The sequence below is a fragment of the Ambystoma mexicanum genome, chromosome 2q, assembly GCF_040938575.1.
Source record: "Ambystoma mexicanum isolate Mex_15411 chromosome 2q, UKY_AmexF1_1, whole genome shotgun sequence".
Lineage (NCBI taxonomy): Eukaryota > Metazoa > Chordata > Amphibia > Caudata > Ambystomatidae > Ambystoma > Ambystoma mexicanum.
Window position 1 is genome coordinate 79,732,982 of NC_090924.1, and position 13,620 is coordinate 79,746,601.

Consider the following 13,620-nt stretch of genomic DNA (forward strand, 5'->3'; position numbering starts at 1 on the left):
CTAAGTTCATTTGGAGGGGGAAGAAGGTGCAAATCCGCCTCACAGTCGTGCAAGCCGCAAAAAAACGAATGGGGGCTTGCAGCACCGTCCCTCAAAGCATATCACCAAGTGGCGCCTTGATGTAGCTGACGACTCCAGCTGAAGGAGAATGGAGGTGGAGCTAATGAAACCCTTAAAGCCAATTGAAATAATGGCCACACCTCCAGGTAAACTCCCGCCTAAGATTAGAAACCACCCTATTCTCGGACCGAACGACTGGCACAAGGATGGGCTCACCCGGAAGCTCATTGGTCTAATATTGCTCTTGGCGAGGAAACTTCTAATTTCCCACTGGAAAGCCAGTGTTCCCCCCACATCAGCAGAATGAAGTACTCGTCTCACGAAAATCTGTAGATTGGGGCCCACGTATTCCAGTCTCCTCTAAGAGCACTCGGAGTATCAAAATTCAGAATACTAGTTGTATGCATAAACAGAAGGAATCGTAGCAACACCTACCGCTTATACAGTAGAAGCTTGGTCCGCACCCAACCACAACACTAACCGGAAGAAGTCAAGCAACAGATCGATCAATCTCAGGAGGGCGGCAATGACAAAGGAGCAACTCAGCGTTAAGGGGGGAGGGGGAGGGACAGGGACGGAGTTTGTGTTTAAAGACTACTGGTCATCTTTATTGGACATTGCTGAGAGGGGGGACATCCCAGAAATCGGCGGAAGTGTTTAAGTTTTGTTGGACGATTAACGAGATCAAGTCTCTCCAGTGGCCGCACAAATGCGTAGGCAATCCGGCTCAAGGCTTTAGTGTGTGCCCCATTGTGTTTGCATAATGGATCATTTTATTTGTAACCTAACTCACAAATGCCAATAGGATTTTACACAAAAAAGTCACTTATTCAGCAAGCGGTAAGTAGCTTATATGCAGTGAGTGAGGGAAAAAAAAGTGACACGTTAATTCCCTAACTTAAACAGTCCAAACACTAAGAAGAATGGGGCTGTGTGCACAAAGGTCACAGGAGCCACAATGTTTCCCCCCTGAAGGGGAGTGTCTGCAGGTAAGTTAGTTCTTCAACAATTAAAAGGTAAGGAAATGTTTTCTTATATTTGAAAATACCCTGCCCATGCTCGACAACCAAAAGGTGAGTGGGATGGAATGCAGGCAAAAAAGGGACTTGTTCCCAATGCGTTTACTTACCCCCTAACTGATTTTCTCCCATATGTCGTCTGGGATTGCTGGGGGCTCGATCTTCCGCCATTGGTTCTGGTGAGTGATGCCCAGGAGGTGTGCTTTCGAGGATTCTTCTGGTCGGGTACTCTTAAGAAAGATTTCTCCTTTTGTAACTTTCCCTCCACAGTTCTTATAAGACCCCTTTTTTTTAACCTGTTATGACTTTTTAAAGGGAAGTAAAGCCTTCAGCCATTTCTCCAGATCAGCGTTGGTGGCCAAGAATTACTCGTAGGCGAACAGCTGACTGATGATCAGTAGACACTTGAAGACACCTGACAAACCCTTCCTGGGTTGGCCCGTTCAAACCCTGTTTGACTACCTGATCTCAGATCCTGAGCGATGCTTCAGCCCTTGGACTAGTGGGACCAACTAGGCCCAGCGCCTTCTCAAGCATCCAGCCATCCTGAGCCTTCCGAGGCTTCCCTGGACATCCACTAGGCTGACCAGCCATTCCGTGGTTGCACCCAGAACTTTGGTTGCCAGCTTGTGGTAAAAGTCGCCTTTCCTCTGAATTTCTGCATCCTAGCATCAAGGGATCCTGTCATAGAAAAGCTTCTATAATAGCGACCGTCGGGATGCCCGTCGCCTGTTTATGGAGGCCAATGCTGAAGCTCGCCTTCCCCTTCCTGTGAAGTGTCCTGAAGATGCCTGCGTCAGTGAATTTTGAATCTTGCATATCTTCATCCACAGTGGTAGCATCTTGCGCCTGGATCTGACCGGAAGAATCTTTGCACCTGAAGTTCCTGGGCACCTCTCACCAGAACCATTGACAGGAAAAGCAACCACCAGCACCCTTCTAACATGCACCCTTCCCCCGCCCCTCCCACCCCTCCCTGCAATGCCCCCTCCCCCAGAAGATCCATCAAGTCATCTAGAAAATTGGAGTCGGGGGCTGGGGAGGTGTAAGAAAAGAACACAATTACTTGCCTTAGTACCATATTTAAATATCTTCTTTGAACAAACACAAGTCAATTATAACTTAACTGCAAAGACTCGTTCTGGAGCGAAGCAGTGTGGCTCCTGTGCCTTTTTGGGCAGAAGGCCCCATTTGTCTTAGGTACTGGACTGCTTAAGCTAGGGAAATCACTTGTGAATTGGTTCAATTATATATTGCATTATTGTATTGATGAGGTCATTTGAATCCGTACAACTGCAAGGTGCAACCTCCGGCGATGAAGAAATACAAGAAACATTGATGCAGACCTCCTTCGGACATTTAACCGGTTGGAGAAAGGTGGGTTCCTGCAATGGTCTTCGCACACAGACGATGACAGGCATCCTTCCATTTGCGATCACCGAAGCTGCTCCAGGACAGGATCCCTTTAGGCTAGGACGCTGAAATTCAAGGTGACAGTGACTTGTATCACGAACTGGCAGCCAATTAAGTTGTGGGCTTGAAAGTCGAGCAGTGACTCTTCTGGCGATGTAGCCCATGAGAAGGCTGGCCAGTCGACTGGGCAGTCCATGGCTTCTAAAGGCTCGGGGGGCAGCATCCTCGAGAAGGTGTTCAGACAAGTTGGTCCCACTAGTCCAAGTGCTGAAGCACCACTCAGGGTCTTTAGAGATAAGGTATTCACACAGGGCTTCCCTGCGCCAGACACTGAAAGGGGTGCTGAGCCACTCCCGGAGTCGTCTTCAGCAGGCTGCTCTTCTTCGCGGGATTCTTTGCTCCTGCAATGATCTAAAACCGCTGCATAGGTTCTCTTGTGCAAAATCTGAGCTGGAAGCAAGTCCAAGCCAACCACAAAGGATCTTCACCATTCAAAAAGCCAGTAGTTGTCTATTCCAGGACAACTACTGGTTTCACCTTTGCCCCACACCTAGGCTTTCTGGCACCACGGATTTGAATTGGGTCTAGACAGTCCCACACCCTTCCTGGGCCACACTCACACAAAGGCATCACTAGCCCGTAAAAGCAGCTTTCCCAGGCAAGTGCATGACCTTATAAGGGATGAAGGCCAGAGAGCAAATATGGCCAAAGAAGTAAGCAAAACGTTTGTGGCACGGCAGGTCTAGGGCACTAGCCATAGTTAGTAACCGTAAGCGGTAAACGCAAATGTGCACACTAATAATAATGTAAAAATGTCTATGCTGCCACCAGCTTATCTTTAGGCACATACAAAAAGTAACCAAAATCCCAAGTTCAAAAAGCTAGGGTGATACAAAAGTATCCACATTGCACTGCACTGTAAGGTGCTGTGCAAAGGTAAAAAGTACAAGAATTCAAAAGAGAAACATAGTTTTCCCTAACTGATAGTCTGTAGGACTTGTCGGTTTCCCCATAACAATGAGCAAAAGGCAAGGACATTGAAGGTGAAGGCTTTATTTACTTCCCCTCAAAAAGTCAGAATAGGTTCAAAAACAGAGCAAAAAGATTTGGGGTCCATAAAAACTATGGCAAGAAAGTTGTCAAAAGAGAAATCTTTCCTAACAAATGTCATTGTGGATTCCCAGCCTGATGATGGGGGAATATTTAAACAGCATGTGAAACTATGAAAGATACAAATGCGCTGAAGAACAGGAGTTGCAGGAAAGTAATGCATCCTTAATCTGACAGAGGCAGCCTACAGACTAGGAGTACAAGAGTTGTGTTGCATGAAATAAGGGGTGCGAATTACCCAGTGCTCTGAGACACTTCTTGCTAAGAGTTTTACAGTGCCATTCTCCGTAGACTTGATAGAGCTCTTCCTTCTCAGTCACACGTCTTGAGGACTCTTAAGTGGATACAGTGTTTCTTCTCGTATATGGTGCTGTTTGGGGAAACACTTAATTGCTAGGACTGTCATCCTTTGCTGTATTACACTGTGCAGGAATGGTTATAGGTCAAATGTTCGAATCAAAAGGGTCGAGTCAAAACGACCTGAAAAAAAAGGATCGAATATATATATATATATATTTTTAGGTTTTTTTTTGTTAGTTGTTTTTTTGGGGGCGGAGTAAACCCCCCATCCCCCCCCCCAAACCCCTGTTTTTGGTGTAAAAACACCTTTTTTAACCTATACTAAAGCAACAAAAAATAACATACATTTAAAAAAAAATTCAACCCTTTTATTTTCGGTCGTTTTGACTCGACCCTTTTGTCATTAGACCCTTTTGAGTCGATCCTTTGACCGGACACCTGCAGGGAACTCGGACTGAAATATACCTTCCAAATAGATCTAACAAAATGCAAAGACTTCATAGCACTTTGCTATGGGGACGTTTTTTAATTTGTCTTGCATTCATGCTATTTGTTAAACTTGTAGGCATTTTTAAGTGTTTAGTACCACTTTGAAGGTGAGATATTCGAACTGTATTTCTGTCAGATTGCTCTTTTCTCTGGTACATGATGCAGCATGAGATGGGCAAGTCCATCCAATCCTTTTTGTGTTGAATAGTGAAGGGGTATGACGTGATTTTCATTTGTTTGCACTGTTATCCTCATGTTTATGCATTATATCTTTTAAGTTTTTACAATTATTTTATTTCTTTCACCAAACACCCACAGGCCCATGTCTTGGTGTGCCGTGCTCTCTCCAACGTGTTGCTGCTGCCATGGGCCAATCTTCCTGAGAACGAGCAGCAGTGGTCATCACGCTCCAGCAACCATGCCAGCCTAATCTCTGCCCTTACTAGGGACTATCGTAACTTGAAAACAAACACGAACACACCACAGCGCAAAGGGCAACTGGAGGACAGTAAGTGGTGTTTCTTTTCACTTATGGCAGTCCAATGTTGTAGACTTAGTTAAGTACAGGATCAGCAAGTGTCCTTAACCTACATTGAAGGAAAGCTCAAAAGTAAAGCTCTCATCTCTGACAGGAGTGAAGTCTGCAGTTTGCACGTTTGAATCTAATGGCAGGGCCGACTTTGCCTTTAATCTTTCTGTGGTTGATCAATCAACCCGTTAAGTGAGCTGATCACACATAGTATTGCAGTGCTTCGAAGTAAGAGGAATGCGGCATGAAATCTCCATTTATGTTTTACACACAGGTTTGTGCTATCTTTGTAAGGCTGTACACCTTTTCACATGACCGGTTTAGGGAGGGTAATAAAACCTCAGCACTGGGACTCGCATAGATGATGACAATGTCCTTTTACACTGGAGAGGGGTTGCACTATTATGGACCTGTTCAATTCATGGAAGATGCTCTCTTTTCGCAGCGTGGATCGATTTACACTCATATGCTTTCCATATGCACCGTCTAGCAGTTTGGTGTGGAAAGTACAACTTGTTTGTCTCACAATTGAAGCATCAGGGGAGCAGACTAGTTAGTTGATTGTTTTTGGCCGTCTAGTTTGGCTGTATGCTCTGTGGTGCTTCAAAGAAAAGCAAGAGAGTCTGGGTGATGGTGGACTCAACCAGCTTTCTACAACCTAGTCAGTCTGTTTTAACGGCTCTTGTTTTTTACCAAAAATAAAACTCTTGTGTGGAATCTTTGTAGTCTGTTAAGGTTACCCTAGTGGATCTGCAACAATCAAACTCCAAGCGACTGTCCAAATACGGAAAGCCAGCTTAGGTACATCCATGACGCGCACAAGGTTTGGTATAGGTATTGGGAATGGTTGCACACCCTCACCAAGACCCTGCAATACTATCGGCAGATACCCAACGCGGGGGGGACAAGAAATGCAGCCAAGAGTTTAGAATTATACATAACTGACTCGATTGTGAGCGTGCCTTGAGGAACAGGCGAGTGCAGCACTGATGAAATCCTTCCAAAAGCACGAAAGCGGCACGGATGGCACACTTTCGCATAGATTACATTTTCTAAAGATGGGTAACATTAGAACCACAATACTTGGTCCCTTGTTTTGGAGCAATTGACCTGCTCCAAACACTCTGGCACTGACAAATTGCACGACAAATCAAAGACCCCGACACTTGAAACATTCTTAAAAGCTTCAGAATGTATGCTCCGCAAGCATTCCGGATTGCAAACTTTACGAGGAAAGGGGAAAAGCAACACAGTGCAAGGGTCCATATGTAAAATAAGGTCCTGAGGAAGGTGGTCTAACTATAGAGCCACTATAGAGCCACCAAAACGTCTAAATGTGAGCAGGGGCTGCATCACCCTGTTGCACAGAGTTTGGAAAAATTGCATTCCGCGTCCATAGATTTAAAACAAGTCTTTCTTTGGGTGTCTAGTGGTCTTCACAGCACTTGGTGTTTTATTTTTCACGTTTGGTTAGGATGTGTTTAAAGTTACTGTCTATTGTATATCTTCATGACAAGGAGTTAATGTCCATCCTAGTTCTTTAAAAACAATTATTTTATCCAACAAAAGCAATGATCGGCAGAATGATTAAAGAAAATTGCACTAAATAATTGCTGCGAAAAAGAAAGAACCAATAAAGATTGAAATATTGGTCAAAAGCATATTGTGCTAAGGAATCATTTAGCATTTAATGCACTGTAAATTGTAATACATTGGTCTTTGAGTGGCAATGTATATTGCACTTGCTTCTTATGCACGGAAGGAACACAAACCACAAGGAAGAAGCGCAAAGAAAAGTCTTAAATGACATGGCTGGACATTTTGAGCACCATATTGTACAAAAGTCTTCCATGTGCTAAAGCAAATGGGTACAGGAGTGCGCCCAAGATGGTTAAAGCGCAAGTGCCACCAGCCTGTCTGGGCTTCACTAGGTGTAAAAATGTCCAAAAAGAGAAGGGGAGACAGTTTCCACATGCATGATTATACATGAGGGATCTAGCGGTGCTTTACCATTAACATACATTTGGGACAGAGGTCTCCCTGCAGTGGCAGAGAGCTTGAAAAATACCTCAATCCCTTAAATCGTCCTGAATCACAAAAATCATTTCAGATATGCTGGGTGTCCCTCCAAAGTAGATGGGGGGGGGGGCGGGAGATATCTGCAAAAAAGAAAAGCTTTCCCAACAATGACCCTGAGTTAGTAATCCAATTGAAGTTCCTCTGCTCACCGTATACCGTTTGTGTGAAATGGATGAGGCCACATATGCTCATGGCTTCTCCCTGCATTGGAAGAACGAGGGCATTGGAGGCATGACCAAATCTGCGGCTTCTGCCTGCATTGGAAGAACGAGGGCATTGGAGGAATGGCCAAATCTGACTGGATGTCTGAATAACGTCTCGATTCCTGGGCTTAATCCACTCCTGAGTGAATGTTGGGAGAATTTCCCTGTGCCAACTCTGTTCAGGATGTGAGCAATCCACCCATAACTAGGCAACATGCTTACCTTCAAGTGAACCTGACACTACTATTTATATTATTATCAGGGTATTTGTCAAGTTCAGACCAAGCTTCGGGAACCAGCAAGAGTGCTTTGCAATTCAAAAGGGAATCCCATAACAAGGGATCAATACAAGGAGGCAGGGATTTGATAGTCATGCAGGGTTATAGTAAACTTGGTGAATCACCAGAGGCAACACTCTGAGTTGAGGGCATGTGGGAGGGAGGGGGTCATGGTGGTCAAAGACATAGTAAACACTAGTACCCACAATAAAGGAATGGCCAAACAATATATTATTAAAAATATATCTTTCTTTGCTGTGCAGAAACAATGATGGTGTAGAATTACAGGTGAGCAAAGTTATAAACTGCAGCATCCACGTAAAAACCTTATGATATGAATGTTTCAACCAAACGTCCTGCGTGGACCCCCTTAAATATCTGCTGGCTTTTTGTATTTTGACATATTTTTATTCACAGTAAAGTTTTATCCAAAGTTTTGCTACAGACTGACACTATTTTATATGTTTCTCCCTGGTAGCTCTTAAGGCTATCCTGGAACGGACACTCAAAGTGTATTCCAGTGAATCTCTCTGAGTTTTCTCACTCGGACTGTTGTCCTTGCTACATGGCAGTTCTTTACCTTTTATGAGGCAACGTTCCTGTGTAGCCTTTTTTCTGCAATGGTAATCATTTGCTCCCTGAGCAAGAGCAAAACGGCTCCCTGATGTTTTTATGGTCCTCTAACTTGGCAATTGGAATCTAGTTTAGTCTGGGAGCGGGTCTACCAGACCACTCAATCCATTTTGTCTGCACGCCCACGAAAATAAGTCTGATTCTAGTCTTTAATGATTGAAAGGCTTTCAAAGATTTGAATGGTGCATGAGATGTGCTTGGATGGCTGGGGGACGCGCAGCCCCGTGAGTGTGTACATCTATGGAGAGTGCAACTTTTCAGTACACTACCTATGTATTGAAAGAAGATGATACTGAGTTTTTAGTGAACTCTTGATATGATAGATCATTTATAACGCGCACACAAGTGTTTCTAGGTGCGACAAGACAAGGAGGGAAGATGGAGGGTGAGGACAAGACAAACCTTCTTACTAGGCCTTGTCATTCTGGTCGTGCAAGTGTGAGAACGAGAAGTGCAAGGAGGGGAAAACAGGGCAGCAATGCTGTGAATAGGTGCAGTAGGGTAGCGCGACTGGTTAGTGCAAGGAGAACAAGGGGAGTGGTAGGCCTGGAGGCAGTGCCAGGGTGACTGATCAAGAAAGAACCTGGTACCCAGTGAGACTGAGGGGTAGCCAAGCAACCAGTCTGTACAGCATACAGGTAGGTCAGGAGAAGAGGAACGTTTTGAGCTGCTTCCGCAACTTCAGGTCGTCCGGCTCAAAGTTTGAGAGTGGCAGAGAGGCCATTCCAGAGGGAGGCACCTGCAGAGGGGGGAGATCTACCCTCCACACTCTGCCTGGAGAAGCGTCTAACCCTCAGAGTTAGTGGTAGCCGAGTGAGTAGCTCGAGAAGGAAGGTATTTTGGAAGAGAGCATTGGATTTAGTGCGTGCCCCAACCCCAGAAAGCCTGGTGGACAATGCAAAGGATCTCAATCCTTGCAGCCATCGGGAGAAAGTGAAGAGATTTCCGGGCTGGAGAGATATAGTCCCTGGGCTTGAGGCCAAGGTTAAGTCTTGCAGTTCTGTTCTGGATTAATTGCAGATGGCGGAGAGTAGAGGAAGGCAGATGAGGAAGAGGCTGTTGCAATAGTCCAGCCTAGAAAGAACCAGGGCTCTGGAGACGGTGAGTTTCTGGGGGGGGGGGGAGTCAGAAAGGGAAGAGTCCCTTTGAGGAGGTGCAGCTGGTAGTGGGACTTCTTTGCGACGTCCGAGATGTGTGGAGAGAAAGAGCGAGTGAAGTCGAAGATGACACCAAGGTTTTTTGCCTCGCAGGAAGGTGAAGGAAGAGGGCCCACAGCGGGCGGCCAGAGAGAGAGGGACAGGAGGGGCAGGGGTCCCAATGAGAAGGATTTCAGTCTTACTGGCATTCAGGCAGAGATCGTTGGAAGCGCACCAATCCTGAATCGCGGATAGACTGTCAAGAATGAGCGAGATGAGAAAGGAGGCTGATAGAAGCCTGAAGGAAAGCTGAGTCATCTGCATAACACTGAAAGTTAGAGAACGTAGAGATCAGGTGAGCCAAAGGGGCCAAGTAGAGGTTGAAAAACCAGGGTGAGAGGTTCAAGCCCTGGGGAACGCCACAGGTAGAGAGAGGTGGCGGAGAGAAAGGGACCAACTTGAACCTTGGAGGGGCAGTCCAAGAGGAAGGAGATCAGCCACTCACGGGCCTGATCCATGTTGCCCAAGTTCTCACTGAGTAGATTGATCAGGATGGTGTGGTTGACCCTGTCGAAAGCAGAGGAAAGATGAAGGAGGATGAAGATAGAAGGAATGTTGTAATCAAGATTAGAGAGCAGATCTTCACAGGTGTTCAGGAGAGCAGTTTCCGTGCTTCGGGCAGCACTGAAGCCAGACTGATGGTCATGGAGACAACCAACCGATTCAGTGTGGAGAGTAAGCTGGGAGATGGCCAGCTTTTCCAAGAGTAGGCCCGGGAAAGGGGTGATGGAGTTTGGGCGATAGTTTGCCGGGCAGGTAGGATCGGCAGATGGCTTCTTGAGGAGGGGGTGCACAAGGTAGTGCTTAAGGGGAGAGGGGAAGTTCCAGTGGCAAAAGGTTGATTACAGAAATTAGCCAAGGCTGGCGCAAGAGTGTCAATAGGATCCTTAATAGTTCTGGAGGAGCAGGGGAGCACATGTTTGGACAACACTTTCATAGATCGGTCTTGTTTAGAAACCTTGTCAGGGGTCGTCCGACAGAAAGAGGAGAAAGGATGAATAGAGGGGGAGATGGCCAAAGGGGGGCAGAGAGAGTAGGAAGTAGAGGAAGGCAAAGGTCTGTCCTTCCACATCCAGAGGAAGCCTTCTATGGCAATCCCCTCCCCTTGATTCGGTGGGCACAGTCCGATCCGCCATCTCTGCAGAGTTGGTGTGCCCCCCTGAAATTCCTGTATGTTTTGCGCCTTCCTAAAACTAGGAACACAGTTTTGTTGCTGAAAACCCAGAAGGAGTGTTCAGTCCCAAAGTGCCTGCTCCATCACTGGACTTTTGATGTTGGACTCTGAGTGAACCTTCATTGTACCATCATGTAGTTTGAAGTCAAGACTGGAGCATTCACTAACTTAGTCCATAGACACTGTGCCATTTTAACTCGTTCCAGCAGTTTCGTTGTCCATCGACTTGCGTTTCCTCATGGGGGTCCGAAGACCTCATCTGCATTATTGGACCCAATTCTTCTTTTGCCATGGTACTGCCTGCAGACCCTGATGCCTGTAGCTGCAACTGTGACCAATATAAAACTGACTTTGGAACTCCTCTCTGCACCTTTGTCCTCTGGACTTGAACTCGCCCCAGCAACATTTTCTTAATCTTGAAGGTTTTCTGCCTCCAAAGCAGTTGCTGGGTTTTTTTTCTGTGCCTTAGGGCTCTGCATGCAGACCTTTTTTCTAGGCAGTGTGACTAACACTGTCTGCGTCTGGATCTCTCATTTACCTTTTCAGTCTTCGCCACCAAGCCTCTTTGTTGGATCTTCACTTAGATCATCTAAAGTAGATTGCCTTGCCAACATTATTCAGCCACAGTTTTAGCCTCTAACTGGGGAGCTGTCTTTAGTGTTTGCCGCAATGATTTGTATAGAGAAACCCCAAAACTATTATGAACTCTTCTAAAGTGCTAACAGTTTACTTTACCCACCTTACCTGAACCGAATTGTTCCTTGCATGTTTGAAAATATATTTGGTGTCCCCTAGGAGCCACCCTACTGTTTTACTGCAGTTTCTAGGTATAGTACTTCGATGTGATGTATAGATTCATTTTATGCACACATTTTGATCGAATATCTTTTCAGTAATATACTGTGAACATTCTTTTTGTTTGTGTGAACTGTACCTTATTGCCACCCTTCTCCCCTTTTAATGTGAATCCCTGATGGCCCTGCTTAGCTGTCAATGGCAGAGTCTGGTTAACTTAAGGGAAACCATGCCTACCACAAACAGGTGGATCTCACTAGGCCATCACCAGAAGACCTCAAGTTTGACCAAGTTAGGGTTGGAATAGTACCTAGGTTTATTGTTATAAAGATGTTGCCTTTAAATCACAGACTCAGCGCCACTAAATCATCGCTGTTCTCACAACCCTACTCACATAGTCTCACCCCACAACTCAGGGAACTGTAAGGAACTCATGGTGGCAACAGTAAAGACAGACACAAGTGATCACAGTTCAAGGGTGTTTATTAAACTAAAGGTAGGTTAGAAAAATGCCTAATCTAAACCTAATCTAAGATGGGACCAAGCTACGACCATCAAATAATAATAAGGCAGTCCTAGTGGCATCTTGTCAAATAAAAGGGCCTATACTAAAAAAAAAAAAAACGCATTGCCAATCTAAATACAAAAAGAGTGTGGGATAGGGTTCACAAGAAAGAAAGCAGTGTTCACAAATGATAAGTCGGCATATGGTAGCCGGGGGTCTCCCTTCCTTGTGTTTTTAGCCCGGGACAAGGCGGGACTCCTGAGCACAGCACACACTTAAGCTTTCCCAGCATAAGGCTACAGTTACATTCTCAGGTATCCGGTCCTTCGTGATTAAGTCTCTTTTCTACAAAAAGTTTCTTGCCTCCAAGGATCTGATGTGTTCACAATAATAAACGAAAAGTTCCTTTCCGTACGTTGGGTGATAACTTTTCACCCCTGCATTGCCCTCTTCCGGGCTCAGACCCTACTCAAATGTCTGCCTCCCTCTGTCGAGTTCACTACGGCATTAACGTGTCTTAATGTCTTTTTTAAACAATCCACTCTGGACATCCCTCTGTCTGGTTCCCTCTTGTCAACAGGGTTCATCGGGGCATCATGCTTCACCCCTTTCTGCCAGGGTCCCTCTGTCTGGTTCACTTTTGCCACCCACACCGTTCGTTCTACTTTCTTACTGTGCAGGATTCACTTCCCTTGGTTTTCCAATTACGTGCTGGTCAAAGACTTTCGACTGTACAGGGGGTTTTGCTAGACCCCTGTATGACCACTTTGACCTTTTCCTTGTGGCTCTCCTAAGGTCACCTGGTTTCGGTAGTTTCAACAGTAGGGGAATTAACTGGTGTCTCCCGAGTGAGCACCCACGTGGTGCCGGACCCCTTTGCAGCTGGTTTCCCCCTGAAGAGTTAACAGTTCTTAGATTTTCCCTTCATTTGTAATTTGCAACTTTCATTCAACACAGTTCAGCTTCTTATCGGGTCTCCCCTCAACTCTCAAGCTGTGATGAACCGCTTGGCTTTTCTTCTCTCTCGAGTCAAGGATGGGACCACGGTAGCAGGTGTCTCTCCCTGTCCTGTTTGTCAGTGTAGGAGGGCACTGTGTACCCTTGACATCTGCAACACACGCTGGCTATTGTTTGCAGTCTTACGATTCCTTTTGCGGAGGGTTCCCGGGTCTGGGTCAGAAAGGGCAAGGTTGCTTCTCTCCTTGTCGCCCCTTCGGTTCTCGCCACCTTTCTCCTCCTTATGAACTGCCGTACTTGGATAGCTGTCTTGTCATGCGGTCTGCCTTGCTCATAGCATGTTCTCATGCTCCACCTTTTATCCCTGTGGGAATGGAAAGGGTTGTCGGGTGTGTGTGATTCTGGTCAAATGCCTCTGTTCAGGATCTTCCCTGGATGTTGACTACGAAACCTTTTCCTGGCCGATGGGCACTCTCTGCGCCTTTACTGCCTATATTCCGACCAAACGCACAAGGAGGAGACCTGTTCTTTCTGCAAGGATATGGTGCCCTTCACCATGAAGGACTGTCGCAAGCGGCTCTCCGAGTGGCTTTAGACGAAGATCCCGGCTGTGGGTGAGCCTCGAGCCTCACCCAGCAAGAGGAAATCTGAGCGGTCTTCTAAGACCATTGAGGGCGCCCTGGCGACAGGGGCCCAACATAAGGCAAAGCACTGCAATCCCACGGGCACCGGGAGCACCGTTGGGACGTGCTCCTCGGCAGCCAGGTCGGAAACGGCATTGCCTGTACCTTCAACCACGAGTCAACGCTCCAGATCGGCGACGAAGAGGAGGTCTGCCATCCTGGTAAACGTCTGGAGAAGGGGGAGCGGGGTGCTGACC

General features: G+C 46.3%; 1 protein-coding gene across 2 annotated transcripts in view; it reads left to right on the top strand.

The window, feature by feature from the left end:
* Nucleotides 1-13,620, top strand: part of XPO6 (exportin 6) — a 1,073,945-nt gene that overhangs the window by 845,761 nt on the left and 214,564 nt on the right. For both annotated transcript variants that reach the window (XM_069646882.1, XM_069646883.1), the window contains exon 17: nt 4,710-4,899. In XM_069646882.1, coding sequence (XP_069502983.1) covers nt 4,710-4,899 — 190 coding nt within the window. The remainder of the gene's footprint in view (nt 1-4,709; nt 4,900-13,620) is intronic.